At 43.1% G+C, this 25,259-nt stretch overlaps 2 protein-coding genes across 2 annotated transcripts in view; both read right to left on the bottom strand.

The window, feature by feature from the left end:
• The window catches only part of MED26 (mediator complex subunit 26), a 94,311-nt gene extending 85,298 nt beyond the window's left edge, over positions 1 to 9,013 (bottom strand). The window contains exon 1 of the mRNA XM_078671327.1: positions 8,578 to 9,013. Within this exon, the coding sequence (XP_078527453.1) occupies positions 8,578 to 8,649 (72 nt within the window). The 5' untranslated portion in view covers positions 8,650 to 9,013. The remainder of the gene's footprint in view (positions 1 to 8,577) is intronic.
• A 7,805-nt stretch (positions 9,014 to 16,818) lies between these two features.
• SMIM7 (small integral membrane protein 7) overlaps positions 16,819 to 25,259 on the bottom strand; it is a 71,235-nt gene continuing 62,794 nt past the window's right edge. Inside the window, exons 3-5 of the mRNA XM_078671326.1 lie at positions 22,169 to 22,221; positions 21,142 to 21,232; positions 16,819 to 19,140 (exon numbers count right to left, since the gene is read on the bottom strand). Of these exons, the coding sequence (XP_078527452.1) occupies positions 19,125 to 19,140; positions 21,142 to 21,232; positions 22,169 to 22,221 (160 nt within the window). The 3' untranslated portion in view covers positions 16,819 to 19,124. The remainder of the gene's footprint in view (positions 19,141 to 21,141; positions 21,233 to 22,168; positions 22,222 to 25,259) is intronic.

Here is a 25,259-nt window from a genome sequence, read left to right as displayed (position 1 = left end):
GAATAGACAGGTAGAGCAGACTAGGTCTTGTTAGTTAGCAGTGATGCAGTTTAAGACCGGAAGTTGCTATACTCTGCGAGAGGAGGGCGGTGCAACATCTGACCACTTCCACGTGGGTTGAGCATTTACAATGCAACGGTTTCGCCTTTGGAAAAGTTAGAGCTATTAGCAATGTAAAAGACAATGCCATTTATTTATCTGTTTTCAAAACCAACACATAAATACAAATTTTGTCATTTACAATGCCAATAGCTCAAACTTTTCCAAAGGCGAAACCTTTGCATTGTAAATGCTTGTTATTTATTTATTTATAACTTATAAGGCGCACGGCTACCCGCAGTGGGTTTCCCGGCGCCAAGGGATAGACTGAAGAAGAATGAACTACCAGGCATCTATAAATGAAGCTACTAGAGAAGACTGTTCAAAATTACTGCTGAAAGAGCCAAGTTTTTAAGCCCTTACGGAAGCGAAGAAGATCTGTATCCAACTTCAGAGTCACAGGCAAGGCATTCCAAGGTGTAGTGCCTAGATGAGAAAAGGAGCGGCCGCCCATCTTCACTAACCTAAATCTGGGAACGATAAAATCTCCTTTTCCTGAGGATCTCAGACTGCGACAGGGTTTATAAGCATGAATGAGATTCTGTAGGTACCTCGGGCAGAGCCCTGTTTTATCTTAAAGATGTAACATAAGGCCTTGAATTTGATTCTACTCACTATTCTCAGCCAGTGTAGATCACAAAGGGCTTGAGAAGCAGATGTTCTCCGAGGAACATTGCGTAACAGCCGTGCGGCCGCGTTTTGAACAACCTGAAGTTTATTCAAAGTTGTTAAATCGGCACCAAGATAGAGGACATTCCCGTAGTCCAGGCGAGATATTACCAAGGCCTGGACCACGGTCCTCTGTGTGGAGGTGGGGAGCATCCACAACATTTTTTGAAGCCATCTTAAGGTGGCAAAACAGATAGAAGCCACCTTGACGGCCTGTTGCCGCATTGTAAGCTTTTCGTCAATGAGGAATCTGAGATTGCGAACCTGGGCCATGGGTTGAGGGGTAGGACCCATATTCTCGGGCCAATGTTGAGGACCCCATAGATCTTTGTGGAGAAGTGTGGCTCACTGGTTAGAGGAGGCAGACCTGGAAGCAGAGGTCAGCCCGGGACCAGGGTTCAATTCCCGGCTCGGCGGGGTCCTGAGTCCTAAAATGTCCATGGACTTGACAATTCTCGCTCCGGTGTCTACTCGATTTACGGGTTCACACTCTGCGACTCTGGGCAATAGCTTGCTTAATCTCCACAGCGGCCCCTCGCGGCGGGATGCCTGGCTTTCACCTTGCGGATACCCTGCTGGGGCTATCTCACAGGGGAATACCAGGACGGGTTCCCTAAGCAAGCGCTTAGAAACCGCTCGGTGATTTGCGCTATATAAATTCCTGTACATTTACATCTTTACCCTTGCCCAGGATCACAACCTCGGTCTTATCTCCATTTAACTTGAGGAAATTCTCCTGCATCCACCTTGCCACCTGGGTCAGACCCTGCTTAAGAGCCGAGATGTTAGTGCCTTCCCTGTTAGAGAGGGAGAAAATAATTTGTGTGTCATCGGCGTAAGAAAATAAATTCAAACCGGCTTCCTCCACAATGGTGGCCAGGGGTCTAACAGATATTAAATAGTAGTGGGCTAAGAATAGACCCCTGGGGAACGCCATACGCCGATGCACAAATTTGAGGATGCTATGGCTGAAAAAAACCTGGAAAGTACGATCGCTTAAAAAAGAAGCAATCCAAGCCAGAGCTGAGCCCCCAACTCCCAGAGATTGGAGAGATGTGAGAAGGATGGAATGAGACACGGTATCGAACGCTGCACCTAAATCCAAAAGGATAAGTGCAGATGTATTCCCGCGATCGATACCGTGCCGTAAATTCTCAGTAACTCCCAAAAGTGTAGTCTCTGTGGAATGGTGTGCTCTAAATCCAGATTGTGATGGATGTAAAAAGCCCGAGCTCTCTACCAAGAGAGTCAGATGCGAGTTAATCTGCCTTTCTAGGATTTTAGAAAAGATAGGCAACAACGAAATGGGGCTAAAATTGGATAAATTGGAGACATCCGCTCCAGCCTTTTTTAACAGAGGGATAACCATCATATGTTTCCACTTCTGTAGAACACAGGATTCTATCAGCGAAGAATTAAGGGGCTTCATCACCACACGACGAGAGTTCAGGTCAAGTTGTTTCAAAATTTTAGCCGGTAAAGGATCACAAGGAGAACCGGATTTGATGCTCTCAAGACAATGAGCAAAAGAAACATCATCAAAGAGCGGCCACTTGGAAAGTTTAATTATCGAGGAGAATTGACTGTTTTGAACCGGCACAAGCGTAAATGATGATTCTTCGCTCGAAGGTCTTAGACCCAGTGAGTCGTAGATACGTTCCACCTTGGTGATAAAAAAACTCAGCAATAGAATTACATTGTGCCTCATTCAGAACAGGAGGGGCAGGAGTAGAATCTGCACCTGTCAATTTTTTTACAACAGAAAAAAGTGTACGCGGACAGTTCTGAGCGTGTGTTATAGTGTTGGGGATTTAGGTAGCTCTAGCAATTTTACATTGTTTATGGTAATCTCTAAGAGCCACCCTGTATGCCACCTTACGAGAGGGAGAATAGGAACGCCTCCATTGTCTCTCGAGTACCTTGCATTGAGATTTCATAGTTTTTAAATTCTCCGAAAACCATGCCGCAGGATGACGGTGGGGCAGAGAATGCATGGATGCAAGAGGAACGAGTTTGTCCACAGCAGTGGTCAACCATTTGGAGACTGCCGCCTCCGACACCAAAAGAGGAGAATTAACATTCGGTGAAGTGTCAGACAGATGCAAATTAAACTCAGTGATATTGAGCTTGCCCCAACAGCGTAATTTTTATCCTGTATCAGTATCATAAGATACTGTGTTCTTTGTACACAAGAGAGAAAATGTAACTGCCATATGATCAGACCATTCCAAAGGACGAGCGGCAGGTTCACAGTCATATGCAAGGTTCGAGAGGACAGGATCCAACAGATGCCCCGCGGAATGCGTAGATCCTGAGTTGCACAGTAGAATATTAGGAACTTCTAAATCCGCTAAAAAGGTTCTGCTCATCATGCATTGAGGGTCTTCCAAATGTAAATTCAGATCCCCCAAGATGGTGAAATTAGCGGCCTCCAGGATCAATGGAGCAATAGTTTCAGAGAAGGATGTTGCCCATATATTGGAATTCCCGGGAGGGCGGTATATCAATAGACCGGATAAAGTCATCTGAGCACTAGTTGCTAGCTTAAATTGAGCAGCCTCACAGCCCTGAAGGGGAAACGCTTCAAACTTACAACTGTAACAGGATTTAAAAATTATGGCAATACCACCTCCCTTGCCAGTATCTCTGTCTCTCTTGACCATGACATAGCCAGGAGGAGTTGTAAAAGCAATGTCTGGTCCAGAGCTCGCGTGGAGCCAAGTTTCCGTTAGGAAAATGGCATCGGTTTTTCATCGACTAAAAAATCATAAATATGATTTTCGTGCTTTGGAAGAGACCTACAGTTTATGCTCCAAAACTGAAGTTTGGAAATAGTAGAGGAGGGTTTACTGACAATCGATTTACCAAATTTGTGCGGGCGTTTCCACTGTTTACACACCTGCTCATCCTGCCTAAAAAGAACCCACAATTATTTAAAATAAAACCCTGAATAGGAAATGTGCAGGTTGAGCAATACGTGTGTGGCACATGTCTGTGGGAAATCAATTCCCCCGCAGCATATGTAATAGTCGTACCTTGGTAAGCCCATCTAGAGTAGAGTTGGTGGCCCCAGGGCCCAGCCTGGCGCAGGACTTAGGCTCGACTTCACGCAGCGGACGCGCTGCTGTCGCGCCGGAGAAGTGGCCATCTCACTTTGTAGTCCCGTGTACAGCGCAAGAGCGCTGGGACTTGTAGTTCTTTATGAATCAGGCTGCCGTGCAACACAAGAGACGTCTCCAGCCACAGTACCCAAATTGTCTGTGGCGGAAAGGACAGTGCGGGCAATAGGAGTGAGTCACAGAAGGTTTGTGATTAGATAAAACAGTATAACAGGCGCAAAAGGAAAATATAAGTAAAATAATATTTTTTTTTAAAACAGCGAGCAAACTATCACCCAGCTTTCCGCCTCAGGTGAGTTAAATTAGTAAAATACAATACAGTCTTCAGGAGCAGCACACGTAGTCCGAGTGCCCCCGGTAAGCCAAGAGTTCATTATATACAGAGCAACTGGAATTCTGCTATTCCATGGCCTCTGATGTCCGTAAAATTCAACACTTGACAGATACACAACTTCTGCACAATTCACAGAAATCCTAGCTCAAACTGATAAAAAGTAAATAATGCAAGAAATTATACGTCAACATACAAAACCACATCACTTGTGTATAACTTTCACGCATAAATTGAGCAACAGATCTGTTGACTTCGATATATATCCTATTGATTTTCAATCTTGATGGGATGTTATGCCACTTTGTGCTCAGTTGTGTTAGAGCTGGAACAATATATGTTATTCGGCCTGCTTTAATATTGCATATAGCAACAATCTTTGTAATATACTTTTTGATATATAAATGTTTTCTGCAAATGTCATCCTTTGGGTAGAATCATTAGTATGTATATTAAAGTGCAGTATCCCCACGATTAATATATAACTTGTTCTTAGATATTCACATTGAAATATGAAACCAAGTTACATCCCCTTCATCAGCCTCCATCACTACACATGAGAAGTTATTGCTTCATTTGAAATTGTTTTAGCAAAAAATTAAATAAAGTTATAGATGCCCTCAATGAGCAATGTCTGCTCTAAGGCTTTCCTCTATAATAGTTGTCTGCAATCGAAACACGATGATCCAACCGTACTATCAAAGCCAGCTCCTACCAAGGAAGGATGATGTACACCCAGCCACTTAATCACACTAGATTGTGTGGATTCTAGGAGCCACTTCAGAGACCAGTATAACAGCAATCATGGACTGAATCGCATGGGGCAACTCAGCTCTCCAAGGAAGAGAACATGCTACTTTAATAACAAATGTTAGGTTGGCTGCTTGTAAAGGACATCATGCAGCACAGAGGTTGCCTCAAAGTGCTCGAGGGGGTGGGAATGAACAGTAAGCCTCGAAAATTTAATGACTATCCAAAATGCTTCACCCATCCTGACCAACAGAGCCAGACTAATCGTTTTGTTTGAAATACTTTATTTGATTCTTGTGAATCATAAAAGTACATAGTTACAATAATAAATTTGTACTTAAAGTTAATCCATATTACATTTTACACATACTAAATATGTCCAAAACATAAAATTCCATCACAGGGTTTTCCATAATCTACCATTTTCTTCGTATCAATCCACGGGTGTAATGAATAGTAAATACAAATTACATATGACCCTATTTCCCAGACTAATCATTGTTCACAGTACTGCATATGTTAAGAGCTACATAAAAATACAGTTTGCATATGGATTGATCAGCTTCTGTGAGTCAGTTACCCAAAAGGCACATTTAAGAGATAATAAAATGAGATACCACACCTGATATAAATTAAAAACATTGATTTAAACCATGTTTTAAACATATTAATCCCTCTTCTCATGAGGCCACAATTAAATTACCTAAGTGAACAGAGGCTACTCATTCAGCCAACACTACATGAGCAGGACATTTGAACTGCATAACACCTTTTAGAATTCGTAGATGCTACTTAACCTATGCCACAACTGCCAGAACTGTAAATTCAAACAGGATATTTCCACATCCCAATGAAAGTGTGCAAACATAATTCAAGTGTAATCTACAATAAATAGCAGTCATACTGGTACAGGTGGGCACTACAGTAGTTTAGCTACAGCAAACCTATTTCCTGACCAAGAGCACCGTTACCAGAAAAGTATGCAATGCAGAGCATCAGGAAGACCTACATAACGAAAGTTTAGAGTGTGTGGTAATGAAAGAGTTCTGGTCAAAGTTGGTAGAAAGGTCCAGAGTCTGCAGCCATGACTTCTGTAGCTTCCATCCCTACACTTACTGGAAGAACCCTGGGTCTGCCTAGTGATAAAGGTCTAGTGGCAGGAATCCTATGGGGAGCTGCGAGTCATGTATAGGCTGCATTGCACTCAAACAGCTGTAATGCGTGTTACATTAGGATGAATGGGCTACAAATGAGAACAGAGTTGGCAAAATAAAAACGTGAGGAATAGGAGAACCCAGTCCCAAGCACGTTAACTGCAAGGTTAACACTCATGGCCATGTCCAAATGCTTAGATAGTGTATAAAAGGGGATGAGTGTTTGATTAGCAGTTCAGAACCCCTTCACATTGATAGCCTGGTAGTTAGATGGCCAAGACTAAACATCACTATCTACCTATGTAACAAAAGGGTCCGGGATAAAACCTCCCCACCACCAATGGGGTGATAAAACTCCATAATACACGACGACAGCTGCTCATAATAGAAAACCTATAAGGTCCAGAAGAACGCGAGAACTACAGCTGCCGACACATTCACAAGCGTCCCCGACCTTATCTGTGACTAAATACCATTGAAGATCATAGAAGCAACTAAAAGCCACCAAGCCGCACTTTATACAACATCATGGTAAAATGTATCTTCTCATCGTCTACACATCCCAGGGGCCCTCTCTCCAAAGAGTCTGGACTATGAGAATTATATCAGTCATTAGTGGGGGCAGATACAAATGTCACCCTCATCGCTTTTTGTAAACCTCAATTTCTAAAACAATCTCATTCCCTCTAAAGTACGATGCAGGAACCAACAAAAATACAAAAGTTACCATTCTGATGCAGTAAACCAGCCATCTAATCCGCGAATCACGCAAATAATTTTGGGTTTTGGATTGATAGATGAAAGCACAACTTTGACCAATCAAATTTCCAAAATGTCCTTACATACTGTAGGTCTTCAACATTGTTACAGGCTCAAAGAGGCATTGGACCAAATATCATGCCACTGACTTCCATGGCTTCAGTGGTCTTGGGGAAAGCTGAAGATGCATACACTTTTGTGTTACTTAAAAAGGAGTGCCAGGAGTCACAAGGATAATAACCATTTCCAATACTTCTACATGATTTGCTGTTCTTGGTTTTGAGAAGGCTCGTGGGACGAATTGTGTGAAGTGACTTCTATGCCCTCTTGATCACTTCTGGATTAAAATGGGAAAAATATATAATCGACAAACACTCCCTAGAGATTGATTGGATTCCTAATGCCAGACCAAAAAGTGCTGCCCTAGGAAGTAACTAAAAAGTAACCACTTTATCGTCCCAGCAGTGTCATTCTCTGCTAGGATTACCCGCAAGGCAGTTCATGCCCCAATTGCAGAACCATCAATGTCAGAAGCAGAGCTTCCACATCTTAACTTTCAGCCCTCCTGAAGGTGTCCCCCTCGGGCATTAAACCTTATGTCTGATTGGTAAGGCTTATATTATGTTAAGTGTATGTGCAATAGAGGCAGTAGAACGCATCCCTTGTGCCACACATTCTGCCCAGAGCAGCCACTGCATTCCCAGTGAGTGCTTCTTCCTAGTACTGCCACGAAACCCCCTTTCGTAACCACATTACTACGTCAATTTTTTTCCTGGTGTTACCCACCACAGGTGGGTTAGCTTTTGCATTCTCCGGCAAACCAGTCCCCAAAGAAGACCCCTATTACGTAAACCCCATCCAATCTACAACACCCTCCCTGTATCATCCAATTATGGCACGGTTAATGCTTTCTCCAAATATCAAAAGAATCTCTGAAAGTCTGGTAGTGACAACTGACCCAGTCCTTCTATATTATACATAAAAAAATTAATATCCCAGACAGCTTTGTCAACTCATATAGTAACCACAGTTTGATCATTGAACACCTTCCAGCATTACAGCCACCCGAGCTGGCGATGTACTTGCTCTTTATACTCCAAGCTTCACTGGGGGTGACTACTAGCTGAGGGCCTGGGTGTCACACAGTGCTTGCAGTACATATCCAAAAATATGTATATACCGCAAAACACTGAACCCCACAGCCCTCTTCGTCCTCCCACTGTCCACCTCCACCCCTGATGCATCCCTTCTTCCCCTACAGCAGCAAACTGCGGCTTCCTGTCAGTGACCCTTGGTTCTAGGTCAGCTTTGGGAGCACACGTACTGTTTACACTAGTTTCCTCCAAGAGGCACTGGGTCCACCCTTAGACTTGCACCCCATCCCTGCTCTTTCTCTCCCAGCCACACCTGATGCAGTACTTCATACTCCCACAGCAGCACCCAGTGGCTTCCTGTCAGTGACCCCCGGTTTTCTGTCTACCTGAGCAGTGTCAGGGACTGCTTACAAGCAGCACTGAGAGCCCCACTGAAGTGCACCCCATCTCTGCTCTTCCTCCTCCCTGTACATGCCACCAGACCTGGTGTGGTGCTTCGTACCCCACAGCTGCACCCTGTCGCTTCCCGTCAGTGACCCCCGGGCCCCAGAGGCCCCTTGTCCTCCACTCCCCCCCCTCCCAGGGTCACCCCAGCAACTCACATTGCTCTGGGCGTCGATGGCCTGCAGCAGCCGGTCCCTGATCTGCTGCGGGGTTGCCGGAGCCGCGGTCATTGCCCGTTGCTGCTGCCTGCGGCCTGCGCGGCGGCGGCCAGGTCTGTCCTGGGGTTGGGGATGGTGGCAGAGTATATACTTGGCCAGCCGGGCCCGCGGCTCACTGTCCGCCCCGGGCTCGGCGGGGCCGCATGCTGGGGAGGGGGGAGCCGCGCGCTGAGACGCCGCTGCTGGCCGCCCCCGGCGGCCGCCTCGCCCGCACCGAACCACCGCCGCTGCCTCTGCTGCTGCCTCAGAGCAGGGGCCAGCGCGGGGGCCGATGGGAAAAATCCGAGCGCGGCACGCTTTGTGACGTCAGGAGGGCGACGTGCGTCCGCCGCGCTCCGCACGCACGGCACGCTCCCGGGTCTCCAGGAGGACCTGTGCCTGTCACGGTGGAAGGCGAAGACGGACTAGCGCGCTGTAGGTCTGGGTTCATGGACAGAGAGGAAGGACTTCAGCGTTCAAGGAGGAAAAGCCTCATAGGCGAGCATGAAAACACTGCTCCGGCGACATAGAAGATGGACTGCGGCAACAAGCGCTGACTGACAAGGACATCAACAACAGACTTCAGCAGTCATTAGCATATGTCACGCTGCAGGGGCCTCAGGAGCTGCAGGTCACGCTGTCCCAGGGTTAGGTTTCACCAAAAAGCCCCCTTCCCCCTACTGGCCGCAGTGTGACCTCCTCAGATCTCGCAACAAGTGAAACAGGCAGCTGACCTCCCCTCACAGGCTCCAAGTGACCACCTCTCAACTTTTAACACCTTTAAAAAAAAAAATCAATTGGGCAATATCAAATTAACCCAGTTTAGTCAAAATAAAAGTATCTTTTATATTTAATTTTGCATTCTTGTAAAACTAATTTACTTTTGATGTTGAAAGTTCAATATACAAAAACTAAAAAGTGTGTATGTATATGTGTGTGTGTGTATATATATATATATATATATATATATATATATATATATATATATATATATATATATATATACAGTCTTGAAGACAAAGGATCACAAGAAAACAGCCAGCCACGGCAGTTGGCAAAACACAGCACTGTATCGGCATTGTTGGAGGTCTCGGAGGCGATTCGTGAGTGTCTGGATGCTGGCGGGAGAGCAGCATTGATTATGCTGGACCTCTCCGCGGCATTCAACACTGTGCCCCATGCTATGCTCCTCAAGCGCCTCAGCGAGATTAGTATCTCGGGCTCGGCCTGGAAGTGGATATGTTAGTTTCTGGAAGATCGTCAACAGCAGATCTGGCTTCCCCCGTGTGCGTCTGATCCTCTGCCGGTGCTGACTGGGGTCCCGCAGGGGTCATCACTTAGCCCTCTTCTTTTCAACATATATATGACTCAGCTCGTCTTTCTGGTGGAGTCTCTGGGGGCGAAAGTAATGGCCTATGCGGACGATAATCAGCTGCTGTTTATCTGGCCTAAGGAGGACAACTCGGTTGAGTCTGTCCAGCATTGTCTATCCTCTGTTTTTCTTTGGCTCGCAGAGGCGCAGTTAAAATGCAATGAAGGAAAATCGGAGGTGCTACTGTATGGCTCTTTCCCAGTGAACTTTAGGGAGAAGCTGTGGCCCTCTGACTTCCCTTGTCCTTTGGAGAATAAAGGTGCGGCATAAAACCTTGGTGTTTGGTTTGACGAATATCTTAACTTTACTACGCATGTCAAGAAATTGGCTGGCACCTGTTACGGCGTGTTAAAAAACCTGAGGAAATGTCTTCCCTATCTGCCGGGTAGTGCCAGGGAAACGGTAGTTTGTGTCCTGATCTTGTCCCGACTGGACTATGCAAACGCACTGCTGATTGGTTGCCCTGGCTACTTAGTGAGGAAATTGCAGGTGGTCCAGAACTTGGCCGCTAGACTTGTGAAGGGACTATCCGCCAGGCAGTCGGTCTGGATGCACCTGCGTGCTCTTCACTGGCTTCCTGTGGATTCAGGGCATAAAATTTAAAATGCTAACAATCGTACATAGAGCCCTTTATGGGTTAGGCCCGGTCTACCTGCAGGCCAGAGTGGCCTTTTATAAACCAGGGAGACAACTACGCTCTTCCAACCAGCTTTTACTACAGACCCCCCGTTTCAAGCGTCAGCGGCTGGGTGGCAATTCTTTTTTGCGCGGAGTTGGCTTCGAATAACTTGCCTTTCTCTCTGCAAAACATTCAGGATCCTGATATTTTAAAAAAAACTCAAAACTTTGCTCTTTTAAGTCTGTTCTTATGCTGGTTTATTTTGGATTTCGGAAGCGAGCGCCGTGATACTCTTGAGGAGCTGAGCGCTTTAGTAATGTAATATAACATAACAAAACAAATCCCAATAACCACTGGATTAACCACTAATTTTGGGTTCTGGAAGGATGTGGTACTCGCTGCAAATCACTTCAACACCTTGTCAGTTGTGGTAAGTGGTACATAAGTGCAAATACAATACCTGTAAAGATGTTGACTCACCAATGAAAGTGATGTTAAAGAAGTAAGAGGGATATCCCATTAAAGTAAATGCAGAATGGAACATTTTCAAGGGTGTTATAAGGTTTCAAAAGAAAGCAATGCAACTGAAGGCTCTGACAACATTTTGGCAGTTTGGGAAACATTAATCAAAAGAGGACACCAGTCAAATAAGAGTGAGCTGAAAACTATGCAGAGAATACTTTTGTTGCAGCCTTTGCGTCTCAAACATAAATTGACAAATGCAAAATAATATGGAGTATACTGTACTTTAGTTGCATTTATTTATCAATACCCCTGAAAGACAGAGTGCATGACCTTTACTTAATTCTATATGCTGCTCTCCTTGACTCTCCAGTTCTCGATAGCCAACTCCCAGAAGTAGCAGAGTTGCAGATGCACTGAAGACTCAAAATTCACAGCAAAATCTTTATATACTCCTCTTGATTGAGCTTGTATTTGTTATTTAACTAATAAAAAAACACAGATTGGGAAGGGAAGCAAAACTCATACTTGGGACAGTAGTTGACAGTACACAATAATGTTTTTAAAGGCTTTCCTATTTGACCAAATTGTGTGACCCTGGGTTAATCAATTTGTTTCCATTTGCCTCATACATGAGTGCAGACATTTTGAGTGCTTAAACTGTGGATACAACACCGGAATTGCAACATAAACTTAATGTGTAAACATTTACTTTGTCATATGACTATATGAGCAAAACACACAAGATGATGGACGGAATGTTGCACAATGGGAAAACATTCACCCCCAGTCACAGATCGTTATTTTGCTCACCAAGCCACCCCAGGTACCGACATGGGCCATATGCAAATCAGTCTTGACCCTGTGCCTCATGGGAACAGTCCAGCCCGAACTGCCAAGCCATGTCTTCCATGAACTGGAATCAAGCATCCTAGGAAAGGTTTCTGGCTATCAGCTGTCTTCAGCCAGGATAGCTTGACTCCAGTGGCTTAGTGAGCGGGACCCACGTCTGGGCATACCCTTCCCACATAGGGTGAACAGCAAAACACACAAGATGATGGACATAATGTTGCACAATGGCAAAACATTCACCCCCAGTCACAGATCTGGGTTTAATCCATCGTTATTTCACTAACCAAGCCACCCCAGTTCAGACATGGCCATATGCAAATCAGTCTCGACCCTGTGCCTCATGGGAACAGTCCAGCCCGAACTTTCCATCCATCATCTTGTGTGTTTTGCTGTTCACCCTATGTGGGAAGGGTATGCCCAGACGTGGGTCCCGTGCTCACTAAGCCACTGGAGTCAAGCTATCCTGGCTGAAGACGGCTGATAGCCAGAAATCAGTCCTAGGATGCTTGATTCCGGTCCAGGGAAGAAATGGCTTGGCAGTTCAGGCTGGACTGTTCCCATGAGGCACAGGGTCAAGACTGATTTGCATATGGCCATGTCTGAACTGGGATGGCTTGGTGAGCAAAATAACGATGGATTAAAGCCAGATCTGTGACTGGGGGTGAATGTTTTGCCATTGTAGGCGAAATCCATTGCATTGTCAATGCTTGTTGTTTTTTGTGTCCGTACTTTTGGGCTTTACTCCTTCGCAAGACTGGGTCCTGAGGATGGTCTAGAGGACCTGATGTGCTGTTTAGAGACCGAAACGTCAACAATATGTCCTTTCTAACAACATCAATAACACTGCATGGTGCTTTCAGTCCTTTATTCAAAGTTTAAATATGATGATTTGTTCCTCAGGGACTTAGCTGTCTTGGACCCATATGGTTAGGAGTATTCTTGCTTTTCCTTAGATCCCCAAACCTAATGAATGTGAATATAGGGATCATAAGGTGGTGTCAGTGTTGGTTTGTTGATGTAGTGTTATATCAAAAATTGTATTTGTACTGTAATCTGTATATTGGATATGATGTGTTGTTTATTCAATGTTTATAAATTCATTTGTGTTCACATCATTACGTCATTGCTTTTATAAATGAGCGTTTTGTTGATATCATTGGATCATTTTCTTGACCAGTATAAGATTAAGTTGCCACGTTTTTTTTCACTTATACACACTTTAGCACCAAGTGGACATACTGTAGTATTGGTTATTATTCTTGTATATGATCAATATTTTTGTTTTGGTTATTATTCCTGTACATGATTATTAAATTTACTCCCCTAAGTCATTATGATTCATTGCCTTTTAGACTCCCCTTTTGACCCCTGTTTTGATGATTGTTTTGGGTACTGGTTATTATTCCTGTATATGATTATTGTACGTACTTCCCTTATCTCTCTATGCTCCATCGCATAGCCCATTCCTACTCGTGCACTCAGGTTATATTGAGCTGTTATGTTTGTACTAGTTGATTCAATGCCTATTAGACTCATTTTTTGATTTGTTACCTTTGCTTCAAATTGTAAAGCGCTCCGATATCCTTCGGGATTAAGTTCGCGCTATATAAAACTTTATAAATAAATAAAATTGTGCAACATTCCGTCCATCATCTTGGGTGTTTTTATATGACTAAATGATTTATTTAGACCAAGGCAGACAGACAGTCTGTCATCCCACAAGGTCATCGGATGCCCTGCTCTTTGCTCCGCTGGCGCAGAAGCACCTGCCAGGTTACGAGAGCCCTACCTATCAGGCATGCGTCGCGCTGTCTTCTATGTATCCTGTGGTGCCATAGAGGGCAGGGAAGTATGATGTTGTTTTGGAAAAGCTCTGTGTGCTGGTTATTAAGAAACAACACATGTCCCTGATGTCTCGGGAGTTTTCTCCCAGCACATGGGGTCATTTGTATTGCTTCCTGTTCACAGCTACCTGGCTTTTCTTGGCATTCCGGAACAGGCACATTCTCCATTCCGAAAGACCACACAAAATATGAAGGGTCTCTGGTTGGCAAGCCACTGGTCAAAGACTTGCAATTGTGGATTTAGCTCAACTCTGGCATCAGAATATGGTAAGTGAGCAAGAGAACCACACTTTTGGTGTTGTAAAGTGTAATTGAGGCCTTAAGTCATTAGCAAACTGTCCCCAATTTCTTCTTTCCATTCTCTTGGATGGAGATATGGGTGGTAGATGTAGCAGGCCTCAGGCTTATATTGACAGATAATCTAGGTGTGAAGCCATCCAGTTGCTTGTCGTTGAGCAAGTCTTCAATCTAAGTTTGAAGCATGACACCACTGATGGAAAGTAAACAGTCTGTATAATTAAGTTTGAGACAGACGATCAGAAGATATCCATGCAGTGATTTAGGATAGCGTGTGCTTGGGCAACAAAAAATAGAGCCGAACATTGATATACTAGTTTAGGGCATTATCTTGCTCGACAATAAGATTCCACACAGTGGAAAATCTTAAGGGCAGGAATTGAAGCTGCTGATGGAGAGAGGTCAGAAGTTTTACCGGAAAATGGAGGGGAGTTACAGGGATAGGTTATGTCACTAATGTGGAAGGCGGTTGGAGAAGTAAGCAATAAAGCTTTGTCATAAGGGGGTGGCTTAAAATATAAAAAGGAATGGAGAATAGTGACTCTGTTTAATGTTACGTACCTTAGAATCATGGCGAGGTAGTCACCTGATGATGGGTGGATGACATTTAAGCCGCTTGGAAAGATCACCTTGAGAACAGGATTCAACTTTGTGCTGAGGGTGTGATTTCAGAAGTAGGGAAATGTTTGTGTGCAGAATTAACGTTCTTAAGCATGAGACAGAGTTAAAAAGACAGGAATTCAGGAAAGTGTGTGTGGGGGAGGGTCTTGTCCTTCGGATTGGTGCATGGTGGGTAGTGGGAGCAAAAGTGGTGACAGGAGCGGCTAGAAACATGGTGCCTTCACTTCAGAAGAGAGGGGTCTGATCCATTTCCCTAAGTGACTAGTTTCAGGAGTTACCCTTTACAGCAACACATTAAGGAGCCTAGGTATGGGTGCTGAATGGGAGAGAAACATGAAATTACAGTCACACTCCTGATTCAATCTCACTTTAACTGGTGCTAATTAGCATTACTCAATTTTAGGTTACCTATCTTTTTGTCCGTCATAGGGCCACTTGGGTAATTTTCGTCAGGTTTAATCACCAACTTGGTTTTTCAACATTATTTTTCACGACCTGGATTTTCCGTTCTGGTATATAATTCTAGCTAAAGGTGGTACTCAGGACATGTCCATTAATGAGTGATATTCCTTTATTCACCAGAAATGCATTGGGGTTTCTTGAACATGTGAAGAAGTTGAAATAAACCCTATGATGTAGCGTGAATTGAAACATTACCATTCTGGAAACAAGGAAAAGGAATAATAGAAAATTGTAATTTAATTACAATTGGATGCACTTTTTTTACCTCTACAAAATATAACCATAAGGAGTGCAAAGTGGGTTGTTTTTTCCTGTTTGGAGAACGCCTTACACATATGCTGACTGGGAGAGCCATGTGACACTTGTGGCTCATCCCTGATAAGGTCTAACTGGAAGGTAGCAGCTGGGGCAAGAATAATGAGGACACTAGATGTGGCCTAATGGTTAGAGTGGTTAACCTCAAAGCTGGGGAACTGGGTACGAGTCTCAGCAGGGACGCTCAACATCCTGTGATTCTGGCCAAATCACTTAATCTCCCAGTCCATAACAAAACAAACGTATCCGTCTGTAAAGCAACTAGTGCTCATGCCAAGCGCTCGGATAACTTTTCGGTCTAGTTCGTGCTCTATTAAACTCTAGCAACCCCCCCCCCCCCCAAAAAAAAAATCAGTACAGGCCATACAACTTGCTTGGGCCTCAGTGTGCATGTAGCTGAATGATGTTCCTGCAGGCTGCCTTTCCACCGGGAGGAGAGAGGATCACGTAAGCAATATGTAGGTGAAAGCAGAAATTCTATTAGTATGAACTGTTATTTTTCAATAAAAGGTTAAAATAACAGATGTCTCACATACACAATGCATAGGTTATGATGCCACACATTTAAAGGCCAGTCATTTAACGTTTCTTTCATTTGTGCAAAATAGCACCTAAAGAAGCGATTTTTCAAATATCTACCTGCAAGATAACATGCTCCCTCAACAGGCGGACTCTCTGCAGTTTATACCATTATAACAAGTTAAACATTCTTGAAGGCAATTTCACCTAATTTAACAGAGGTGGGCCTTTACTGGGAGCTGGATGCAAGTTGAAGTGGAGAGTATCACAGTACAAATACTTTATGTTTGTTTAGATGATGGTGCCCTATAAATATGAGTGAATTTATTCTTTGTAGAAAAATTAATAGAACACAGCAAAAAGATCCGGTGCATTTTCCACTGTTGTTAGCTTACAATATCAGGGCATAGGCCGTTGATCAAGGCTAATCTTTGCACAACTTTTATACCCGCAGCCGAAACGATTCCAATGCTCAGGCTGAGGTCTGCGCCATCTTTAGCTCACAATAACATCGGACCATCTGTAGCCCCAGTTTTGATCTGGCACACAAACCATTTCACCCTCTGACCAAAAGTCAAGCAGTTATATGTGGTGAAGCATGCGCTTTACCTCTGGTGTCTGTTGCGCCTTCTATGCCGGTTATTCTTGCCACTGTCTGAGGCTTCTTAAATCATTGGAATACAGTTTCTTGCCATTTTTAAGAGTGCTTATTTGATCTTTTGGGACCACAGATCCAATGAGTAATGTCACTCGCACCTCTCCATGCACCACTACAAGGCTACGCCATTCTCCTACAGCCTAGTAGGCTATGATGAAACAAAAATAGCATATAGTGCCAATTTCATGTGAATATTTTTATTTACAACAAAAATGTTGTGAATGCTTAAACGAACGAATAATATGAAGCATGAGGTCCAGAAGTGTTTATTCCACTTCATAATCTAAAACGCTGTCCAGCGAAACAGAGCCTACTAGGGCCGGTCACTGTGGGCCTTAGAAACCAATGCCCTGGAACATGCTTTTGGAAAGATACAGCAGAGGGTGTGCCAAAACAGTCTTCACAAAATAATTAATCTGACTGAAAGAATTTCACAAAATGTTTCCAAGGTAACCAAACGTACAGTTCTTGGCTGGCAGAGGATGTTAATGACAGGAGTGATGCAGTGCAATGTCCTTGCTAGAAATGTAGTGGTTTGAATTCTGTTGAAATGGATAAAACAAGCCAGAAACATAAAAGATAAATAAAGATGGTAGAAACACTCTACAGCGATGATACATGAACACTGTCCCAGCAAAACAGCAATAGTGCAGGAAGCCATGTGACAGTTCTACAGGGATATAGCAGTACTACAGCAATAGCACAAGAGCACTGTGACAGCATTGCAGGCATATAGTAGTGCAACAGTGCAATTAAATTGCAGTCGTACAACAGCAATAGTGCTGGAGTAGTGTGACATCACTAGCCCATACTACAGAAAGAACACAAGAGAACTGCAGCAGTACTACAGCAATATAGCAGTACTAGAGCAACAGAACAGGAGCACCGCAGCAGAACTACTGCAAGTGCAGCAGAACAACAGGAACACAGAAGTACTATAGTAGAGTTGCAAAAATATGTCAGTACCAAAGTACTACCTGAGCTCTGAAACAGCAGAACTACAACAATACTGGCAGCAACACTGCAAGAGTACTGAAGACGTACTACAGCAATATAGCAGTTCTAGTGAAAACCACACATTCCTACACAGTCAGCCGCATTCTTTAGAGGTGCAATGTTTAACCATCTTTCCTGGTGCCCTCCTAATATGCCCCACCAGTCCTCCAACCGTGATCGTGGAAAGCAAGCATGTGAAAACACTTGGACTAAACACGCCTCCAGGTTTCACGTAACTTGATTGGTTCAAAAAGCAGAAATTGCCGCTCTCATTTCGCTGATACTCACTCCTTCCTAAGAGACGCCCTTTAGTTCTCAACTCAGGGTGGGACATACAGACACAGTTGTTTTCCCTCTGGCACAGTTTTGCACTTTCATGTTGTGCTTCTTTTTCAACAATTTTCCAAAATGAGCATCATCAAGCCCTATGGCAATTTCATTCTTGCTGGAAGAACCTCTAGTGGCCAAGGGTTTAATGAACTTGGCATCTGAACTTTACTCTCCTGAAGGGGTCAGGTGAAAAAGGCAGGCAGTGTGGAGAGCTCACATGGTGTCGGAGGTCACCTACCAGTCAGCACTATCAATCCAGAACTTTTCGCATCAATTAAATTCACCTCTTCAGTTCACCCAAGTCAATACAACAAGTACAGCATCAGAATTTCTTCCAGTCTGAAAAGCGCCCTAGCATCAGCCTGCAATGTTCAAGAAATGGTGGGTATTCACACAGCTCCTTCGACTGCTGGTTAGCTGTGTCCGAGGATTTTTGCTGGTGTTAAGTGGACATTAAGCATGTTTAGTGGAAAAAGGTGGTTTCCAGCAGCTGCTTGAAGAGAAGTTCCAATGGTAATTTCAGCATGGATTGTTTCCCATCAATGCCAGTCTTCCACCATATTAACTCATGTTTTTCAGAATGGATCATAAGCCTTCAAGAAGTGGCCTGGGAGAAGATTATTGGAAGATTGGGAGCATATGCAAGGATGAGATGGGGGGGAGAAAAAAAAAAAAAAAAAAAGTGCACACATGTGACCCCCTCATCAAACAAAACCTATATTTTATAACAGAATTTGACAACTGGTATCAAGACAGTCCAATTGAAGGTGTACTGCTGCTAGGAAATTCAAAGGGCAGTAGAAGAATGTGCTTTCCAGTAGAATGTATGCAAAGTTGATACCGTTTTATGAGACAATGGAAATTATACTCTACAAAGGCAAACATATTTGAAGACCACTTATGCCCAATGTTGAAGACAAGAAAGTTCTAAGCAACAACATTTTCACAAATTTCAGTACAACTGTAGGGGTCCCTTTAATTACTAGAAGAACACAACATAGGAAAGTCTGCAGCTTGAAACCTATTAAAAAAAATATGAGTCTCGACTTCCTGGAAACGTTGCAGAGGGTTGCATGTGTGTCTTAATAGCTTCATTGTCAAAGGCGTTTATTGTCCGACGACCCTATTTTCGACTCGCTCTCCCTTGTGTACTTCTGATTTTCAAGAACCAAACAATCTAAGAAATGAGAAAGACAAAAACAAGCAAGTCAGTGTGCAGTAGAGGCAGAACACTGGTCTCCAAAGTTTGTACAAACAATAGAAAGGTTTATGGGAGAGGAAAAAAGAGGTAGAGCTTTAAAGCAGATGCTGCAAGGAAGCATTCTCTGCAACGTGCAACCAGTTTAATGGTGACTGCAGAAGGATGCACTGGGGAAGACACACACCCAGACAAAGAGCTCTACCACCCCAGCATACCTGGCATATTTTGGCAATCACTGTTTATGAGTCTGTGTTTTCCACTATTTGTTTTCACCTGCTATACTGGGTGGAAGTGGCCGCATGGCGCCCCTGTAAATCAGAGCTGGACATGTAGAGTGGTGCTCACAAATGCCTACAGCTGGTTATGTGGGACTTACATTATTTAAGGAGGACCTCACCAAAGTATTTAATTTCTGCTGAAAACTAACAAAAACTATCCCAAAAAAGACACAACACTAAAGAGGAGCCACAAAATACAGCTCTGGTAAACATTTGGAAAGTCCATTTGTGAGCCTGATGGAGGAACAGTCTTTAGTTAACCAGGACCAGGATGACCAGCGTGAAGTTCAGGTGATCTGGGCCCTGCCGGCGGACGCCAAGCAGGACAGCAAACACTTCACTCACCATAGGTAGTAACCTAAGTAGGCTATCTGGTTTTAGGTCCATGCACCCTCTTACTAAGTGCAGGAACAGTGCTACCTACTGGATGATGTTGGAAAATGATTCAAAACTATAATGTCCGAGGCATGCATGGTCCTCCGATTTGTGTTGCCAGCAGGCCTCCTCCCTCAAACCGCTTCACATCTGCCACACAGGATCACTGTATCTCAAGAAGCCTGGAGATGTTGTGATGGGTCTTTGTAAAGGGAGGGACGAGGGTCAAGTGGTACCATATTTGTTACATTAGGTGAGTACTTATTATTTTTATATCAGCGCCCTCTATTTCCAATGCGTAGTGAGAGCACAAAGAATGTAACATGGGGACAGTGGCGATGGCCAACACAGCTCAGATAAATAGGCATTCCTAGCTGGTCTGCTCAATCCACATGTCAACTTTGGGGCAGATGTCAGGGGAGTACTGCTTGCAGGAGGCATGTCTGTGAGATGAGATGACATAAGCAACACTGCAGGTCCCCCAACATTGAAGCAGGACCAGGGTTGTGGAAACAAAGCTTTCTGAGACCCCCCCCCACATGATGACCAGAAGGATTCTGCGAGGCCTACACTTCTTTGTCCCAGAAAGGGGCAGTAAGGGCACCCACATTTCACATTCATTACAAAGTCATATCAAGTTTGATGTACACCATACAAATTCTGGTGTCCTAAACGTACATGAAATACAAAGTAACATGACACCATGTCATGGAAAAAGGAGAAGTCTTACAAGAGAATTTAAAGGGGACCTGCGCTCAACTTCTAAATGGGTGGGGGGTGTCTGTCTCTGGGGGAGTTGCTGGGGGGTGTAGAGTTACAGGCCTAGACATGAATCAGGAGGGGGTCCAACTTCCAGGTCTGAAAGGTCAGAATCAGAAGAAAGGTAACAAACGAACCGACAAGACAGGCCATATACTTGGTGCGATCCGTGTAGTTTCTCCCATCCTTTAAGCATTCCCACAATAACTCAACTCCCTTCTCTAGGGAGGCTGTGCAGAAAGTGAAGGGAGGTATGAGAGAGATGTGGTGCAAATGGGGGAGACAACAATCATTTTATAAATTAGCCCAAGCACCATCCCTACTGGCACAACTGGACATCCCAGGTGACTGGACAGGCATGTTAAACTAAGTTCTATTATGTTACGTGAAATAAACAATTTGTTGTGTGCTTTGCTCTATGCAGATTGCAAGATCATTGTTACAACTGTGCCCTAAATCAATGCCATTCACCACATCCAAATGTGCAGCCCGTTGATCGGGGAGTTGATTTTTTGTTTTTATTTGTTTCAAAAATAATAATTAGGGCAGTCCGACAGATACTTACACTATCATACAAAACATCATAAATATGTTCCACAAGGCAATGAAAATCCGGAAGTATCGCAGGCTCAGCAAGAACTCTCGAATATTGTCACCTAGAAAATAAAGAAGAAAGTAAGTCTACCAATCTGTTAACTTTGGAAAGTTAGCTATAGCATGGCTTCAACAATTTTCATGTTTAAAACAACACACCAACCCTTTGCCAAACTAATGAAAATTATTTTTATGGCAAAAAGCAACACACACTGAAAACATGCTGAAGGGGTATTAAGAATAAGTTATAATCCAGAGCAGCATTTCAAAAAATATTTTTGAATGAAACCTCCTTCAGCTATTTAAAAACACGGATAACATATTTAAAACTGTTTTTGGTTATTCTTTGTCCTGATGAACTCTACAGTTCAGATCAGTAGAGTATACAATGTACTTGCAACTCCATCTGAAGAGAGGTGATGACTTGTTCAGGTGCTTAGAATACAAAACAATTAATTATATCCTTACAAAAGACTTTGCAGACACTTATGGTTGGTGGAGGGGACCTTCTGTTCAAAATGTACTTAAATGGATAGGGAAGCAGCATAACGACAGAATGAAACAGGAAATTTTTCTGATGGATAAGAAAACAAACATGGAAAAGTCTATAAATATTTATATTCAGTTAGCTCAGTTCTCTCCCGCGGGGCAGAGACTTTACAAATGTGTCACGAACGTGTAGACAGCTCAATGAAGTTCTCACTGTACATTCTGGGTGAGAGGAAGATGCAACTGAAGAACATCTGATGCCTTCACGCCCGTCTAATATTGCATTACTGGAAGTCACCCCCAAGCTAAGGAAACAAAATGCACTCCAGTAACATGTTGTGGAAACAGAAAATACAATACTTGTTAGCCCAATAATCCGCAAATGTAAGCAGCAAACATGTGTTTGTCAAGAAACGCACAACCTTCAACACTTGCAGGACAGACTGTCAAAATTGAACTTGAATCACGGCTTAAACAAAGAAAAGCCAAAACATTCATCGTGTATTCACCGGTCGTTGGTTCCCCAGACTCATCACCAAAGCCCTGTGAGTCCTTTTTCTTCCTGTGAACCAAGAATAATAGAGAAGGGAAAAATAATTAACCAATATACTCCCTTTGTAGAACCCATTGACAATGAAAAACCACGAGATGGGCAAACTGTTACGACTAAAAGTGTTTTTCAATGAGTAAGAAAGAACAGGAAGTCACACAAGTGCTTTGAAGCATATCAACTTAGTAAATAACATAAGCGCTTTGAAGCATACCAACATAAGCACAGTAGAAACCACCTTAAAAAACATCACCATTTAAAATAAAAGTATAATGTGAAAATGCCTTTTTAAATGAGCCCTCTGCATGGATAAATAAAGAGATAATTTGAGTTATTAGCCCTATCCACATTATGCTTTGTTGAAGCGGAGTTTAAAAGGTGCTGGAAGCTACAATTTCAATGAATTAGAAAGATCATCCATTCTTTTTGTTTCTTTGTGTGGACCTCTTGCTGGATCGGGCAACTGGCTCCCTGGGACGGACAGACCTCCTTCATACTGTGATGACCCCACTCGCTTGTTATGCTTCTCTCCCCTTTGTGAGAGACTCATACATTTATTAAAAACTAAAGTGGATTCGTTGGTTATACTAAGGGCCAAACTGCCTTTAACACCTCAGTCTATAGGTAAGGTCGCCTAGTGTCTAATCCCGCGGTGACCACTGGCAAGCTGAGTTTGGTAGGGCTCTTCTCTATTTAGAAGAGCCACATGTGGGAGCAGAGAATGGATAACTGTCCAAACTCAACAGAAGCCTGTTCTAAAGTTCCACCTCCCCTTAAATGTTTGGAGAGGAGAATTCATGTCCTGCCCTTCATTAAGAAATTAATTGTGTGGTTTGCTGCTTCCTCATAGTATGTGGAGAATCAGAATAATAACCCACGTTAACTGGAATGACGGTTTACTACAGAAACACTAGCCACATCTCATTTCACTTCTGACTTCTGCAGATTTAACCACACAATGACCACAAGCTGCTGTGGAAGCTGTTGTCCAAGATAACTCTTCTTAGTGAAAATGAAAAACCCAGCAACAAAAGACCAGAATCACAACAATTTTACACTTAAGTGCACACATTGTTGCATCTAAGTGCAAAAATGTGTGATTCCAGGTCACAAATCCACGATCCACAAACGTTTATGTCCAGAAAGTTTTGTTCACCCCTGGTGAGTTTCAGTAGTGCTATGTTATGGCAGAGTTCTGCAGACATATGCTCATGGGAAAGGGTAAGAAAGAGAGCATCACCAAGAGAAAGGCAGCGGGTGACAAGTGGGAAGGTGGTGGACACTCACTAAGTATACCGGGTGGATATTTACAAAACTTCCCAGTGATTTTTACACATAAATGGCAGTTACGATTTGAGCAAATTAAGGTTACAGTCAGTCAGCAATTTGGGTGTAATAATAAAAAATAAAAAAACACACCAAGACAGCTCAATATTTGGAGAGAGCAAGTTTTCTCTATTTGGTAAACAAACCATGGGATTGTAAAAAAAAACTTTAAATTACAAGGGCTTAAGCTCACATCTGCATTAATTACTCTCGCGGGCTATCCATCAGAAATCAAATTAGGAAAGTAGCAGTGCATATGCGGAGACAAGATTTATACGGTTAAATACTGAGCGTAATATGCTATTAACGACCAATGTTGAGTGTGGGGAAGGCCATGAATATTTAGAAGCGAAGCCATTAGGGGTCACAATGCCCCCACTCATCAAAGATGATACATAGCATGCCTCTGTATGTATGGCTTATGGCATGGTATTTTTCATGAGTATTTGTTTTAACACAAAATTATGTAACTAAAACCAGGCTTCAGGGGCTACATTTGTTCAATATGGTAAAATAGGATTGAAGAGTCCTTCTGACTATCAGGAGAGATATTTCCCTCTGTATAAGGAATTGCTACACGCCATCTGTGAGGCACTAAATTGTGTTTTTCTAATATCAGTTTTTTTACTGTGGTAAAACTGAATTTGACCTTTGCCCTGCAATATTAAATGCATGAATGCACATTTATTAGTACAGTTGCTCTAAATAACGAGTTATTGGGCCACATTTATTGTCACTGCCCTGGCGCGTATGAATGCGTGTTTGTTTTTTTAACTTGAAACTGTCTCGACAAATAAGAGAACACTAGGCCAGACCTAAAAAAAGCTAGACTGGAGCCGCACCACAACTTGTCAAAAAAAGTCCATAAAGAAATATGCATAGATATTGAAGAATCCTAATCCAATGAAATGAGTCGCTGCTAATGCAAAATATATGATGTTTTTTTTCTTTATTATTCTATTCGTACAAAACCATCAGCCAACGCGTTTCGTCCTTTTTACATAGGACTTCTTCAGGGTGATATCAATCTAGGGAAACAAATCATCCAGTATGTTGTTACCCCATTGCAACAATTGACTCGAGCGAAAATAACTGTAGGGTATCTGTTCAAACTTTCAAACGAATAGTCCAAGTGGAGCTGGTACAATTTTGTAACATAATCCAATGTCCAAATGTATAAGGTTTCAAGTAGCGCGTGGTGTGATAGCCATAGGACAATTTTAGGCTTGCTAGTTCAATTAAGAACTAGCACATAGCTATGGAGAATATCCTGACTTGAATCGAAGTACAGCCTGGCCTACCACCTTCCAAGCAAACGCAGACCTAAAACTAACAATAAAAAAGACATTCCTAAATGAGCAAAGGGTTTGTTCACCTTTGTAAACCATTATTTAACACTATCCCTTCAGCTGACTTTGGGACTTCCACCAGGAAGTAAAGCTAATTTAATTAGTAGAGTCTTTTGATGTCGGGAAATACAACAAAGCACTATTATAGCTTGTCAGAACAGCAATACTTTGCACAGAGAGCTCTACAGAAGCCCTCCCAGGTACCACCAAAAAACCTTCCTTGACATCATTGTTTCTTTTGTGGCTGGGACTAGAGCTGAAATGTCATAGGTAAAGGAAATAAAGGCACTGCTTACTTTGATGACGTGGTGTGCAAATACCACCTCATTTGAAGTATGCCAACAACATATATTATTACGTTTATATTCGAGTTAT

Source organism: Lissotriton helveticus, chromosome 12 (genome assembly GCF_964261635.1).
Source record: "Lissotriton helveticus chromosome 12, aLisHel1.1, whole genome shotgun sequence".
Lineage (NCBI taxonomy): Eukaryota > Metazoa > Chordata > Amphibia > Caudata > Salamandridae > Lissotriton > Lissotriton helveticus.
This window is presented reverse-complemented; position numbering and strand designations above follow the sequence as displayed.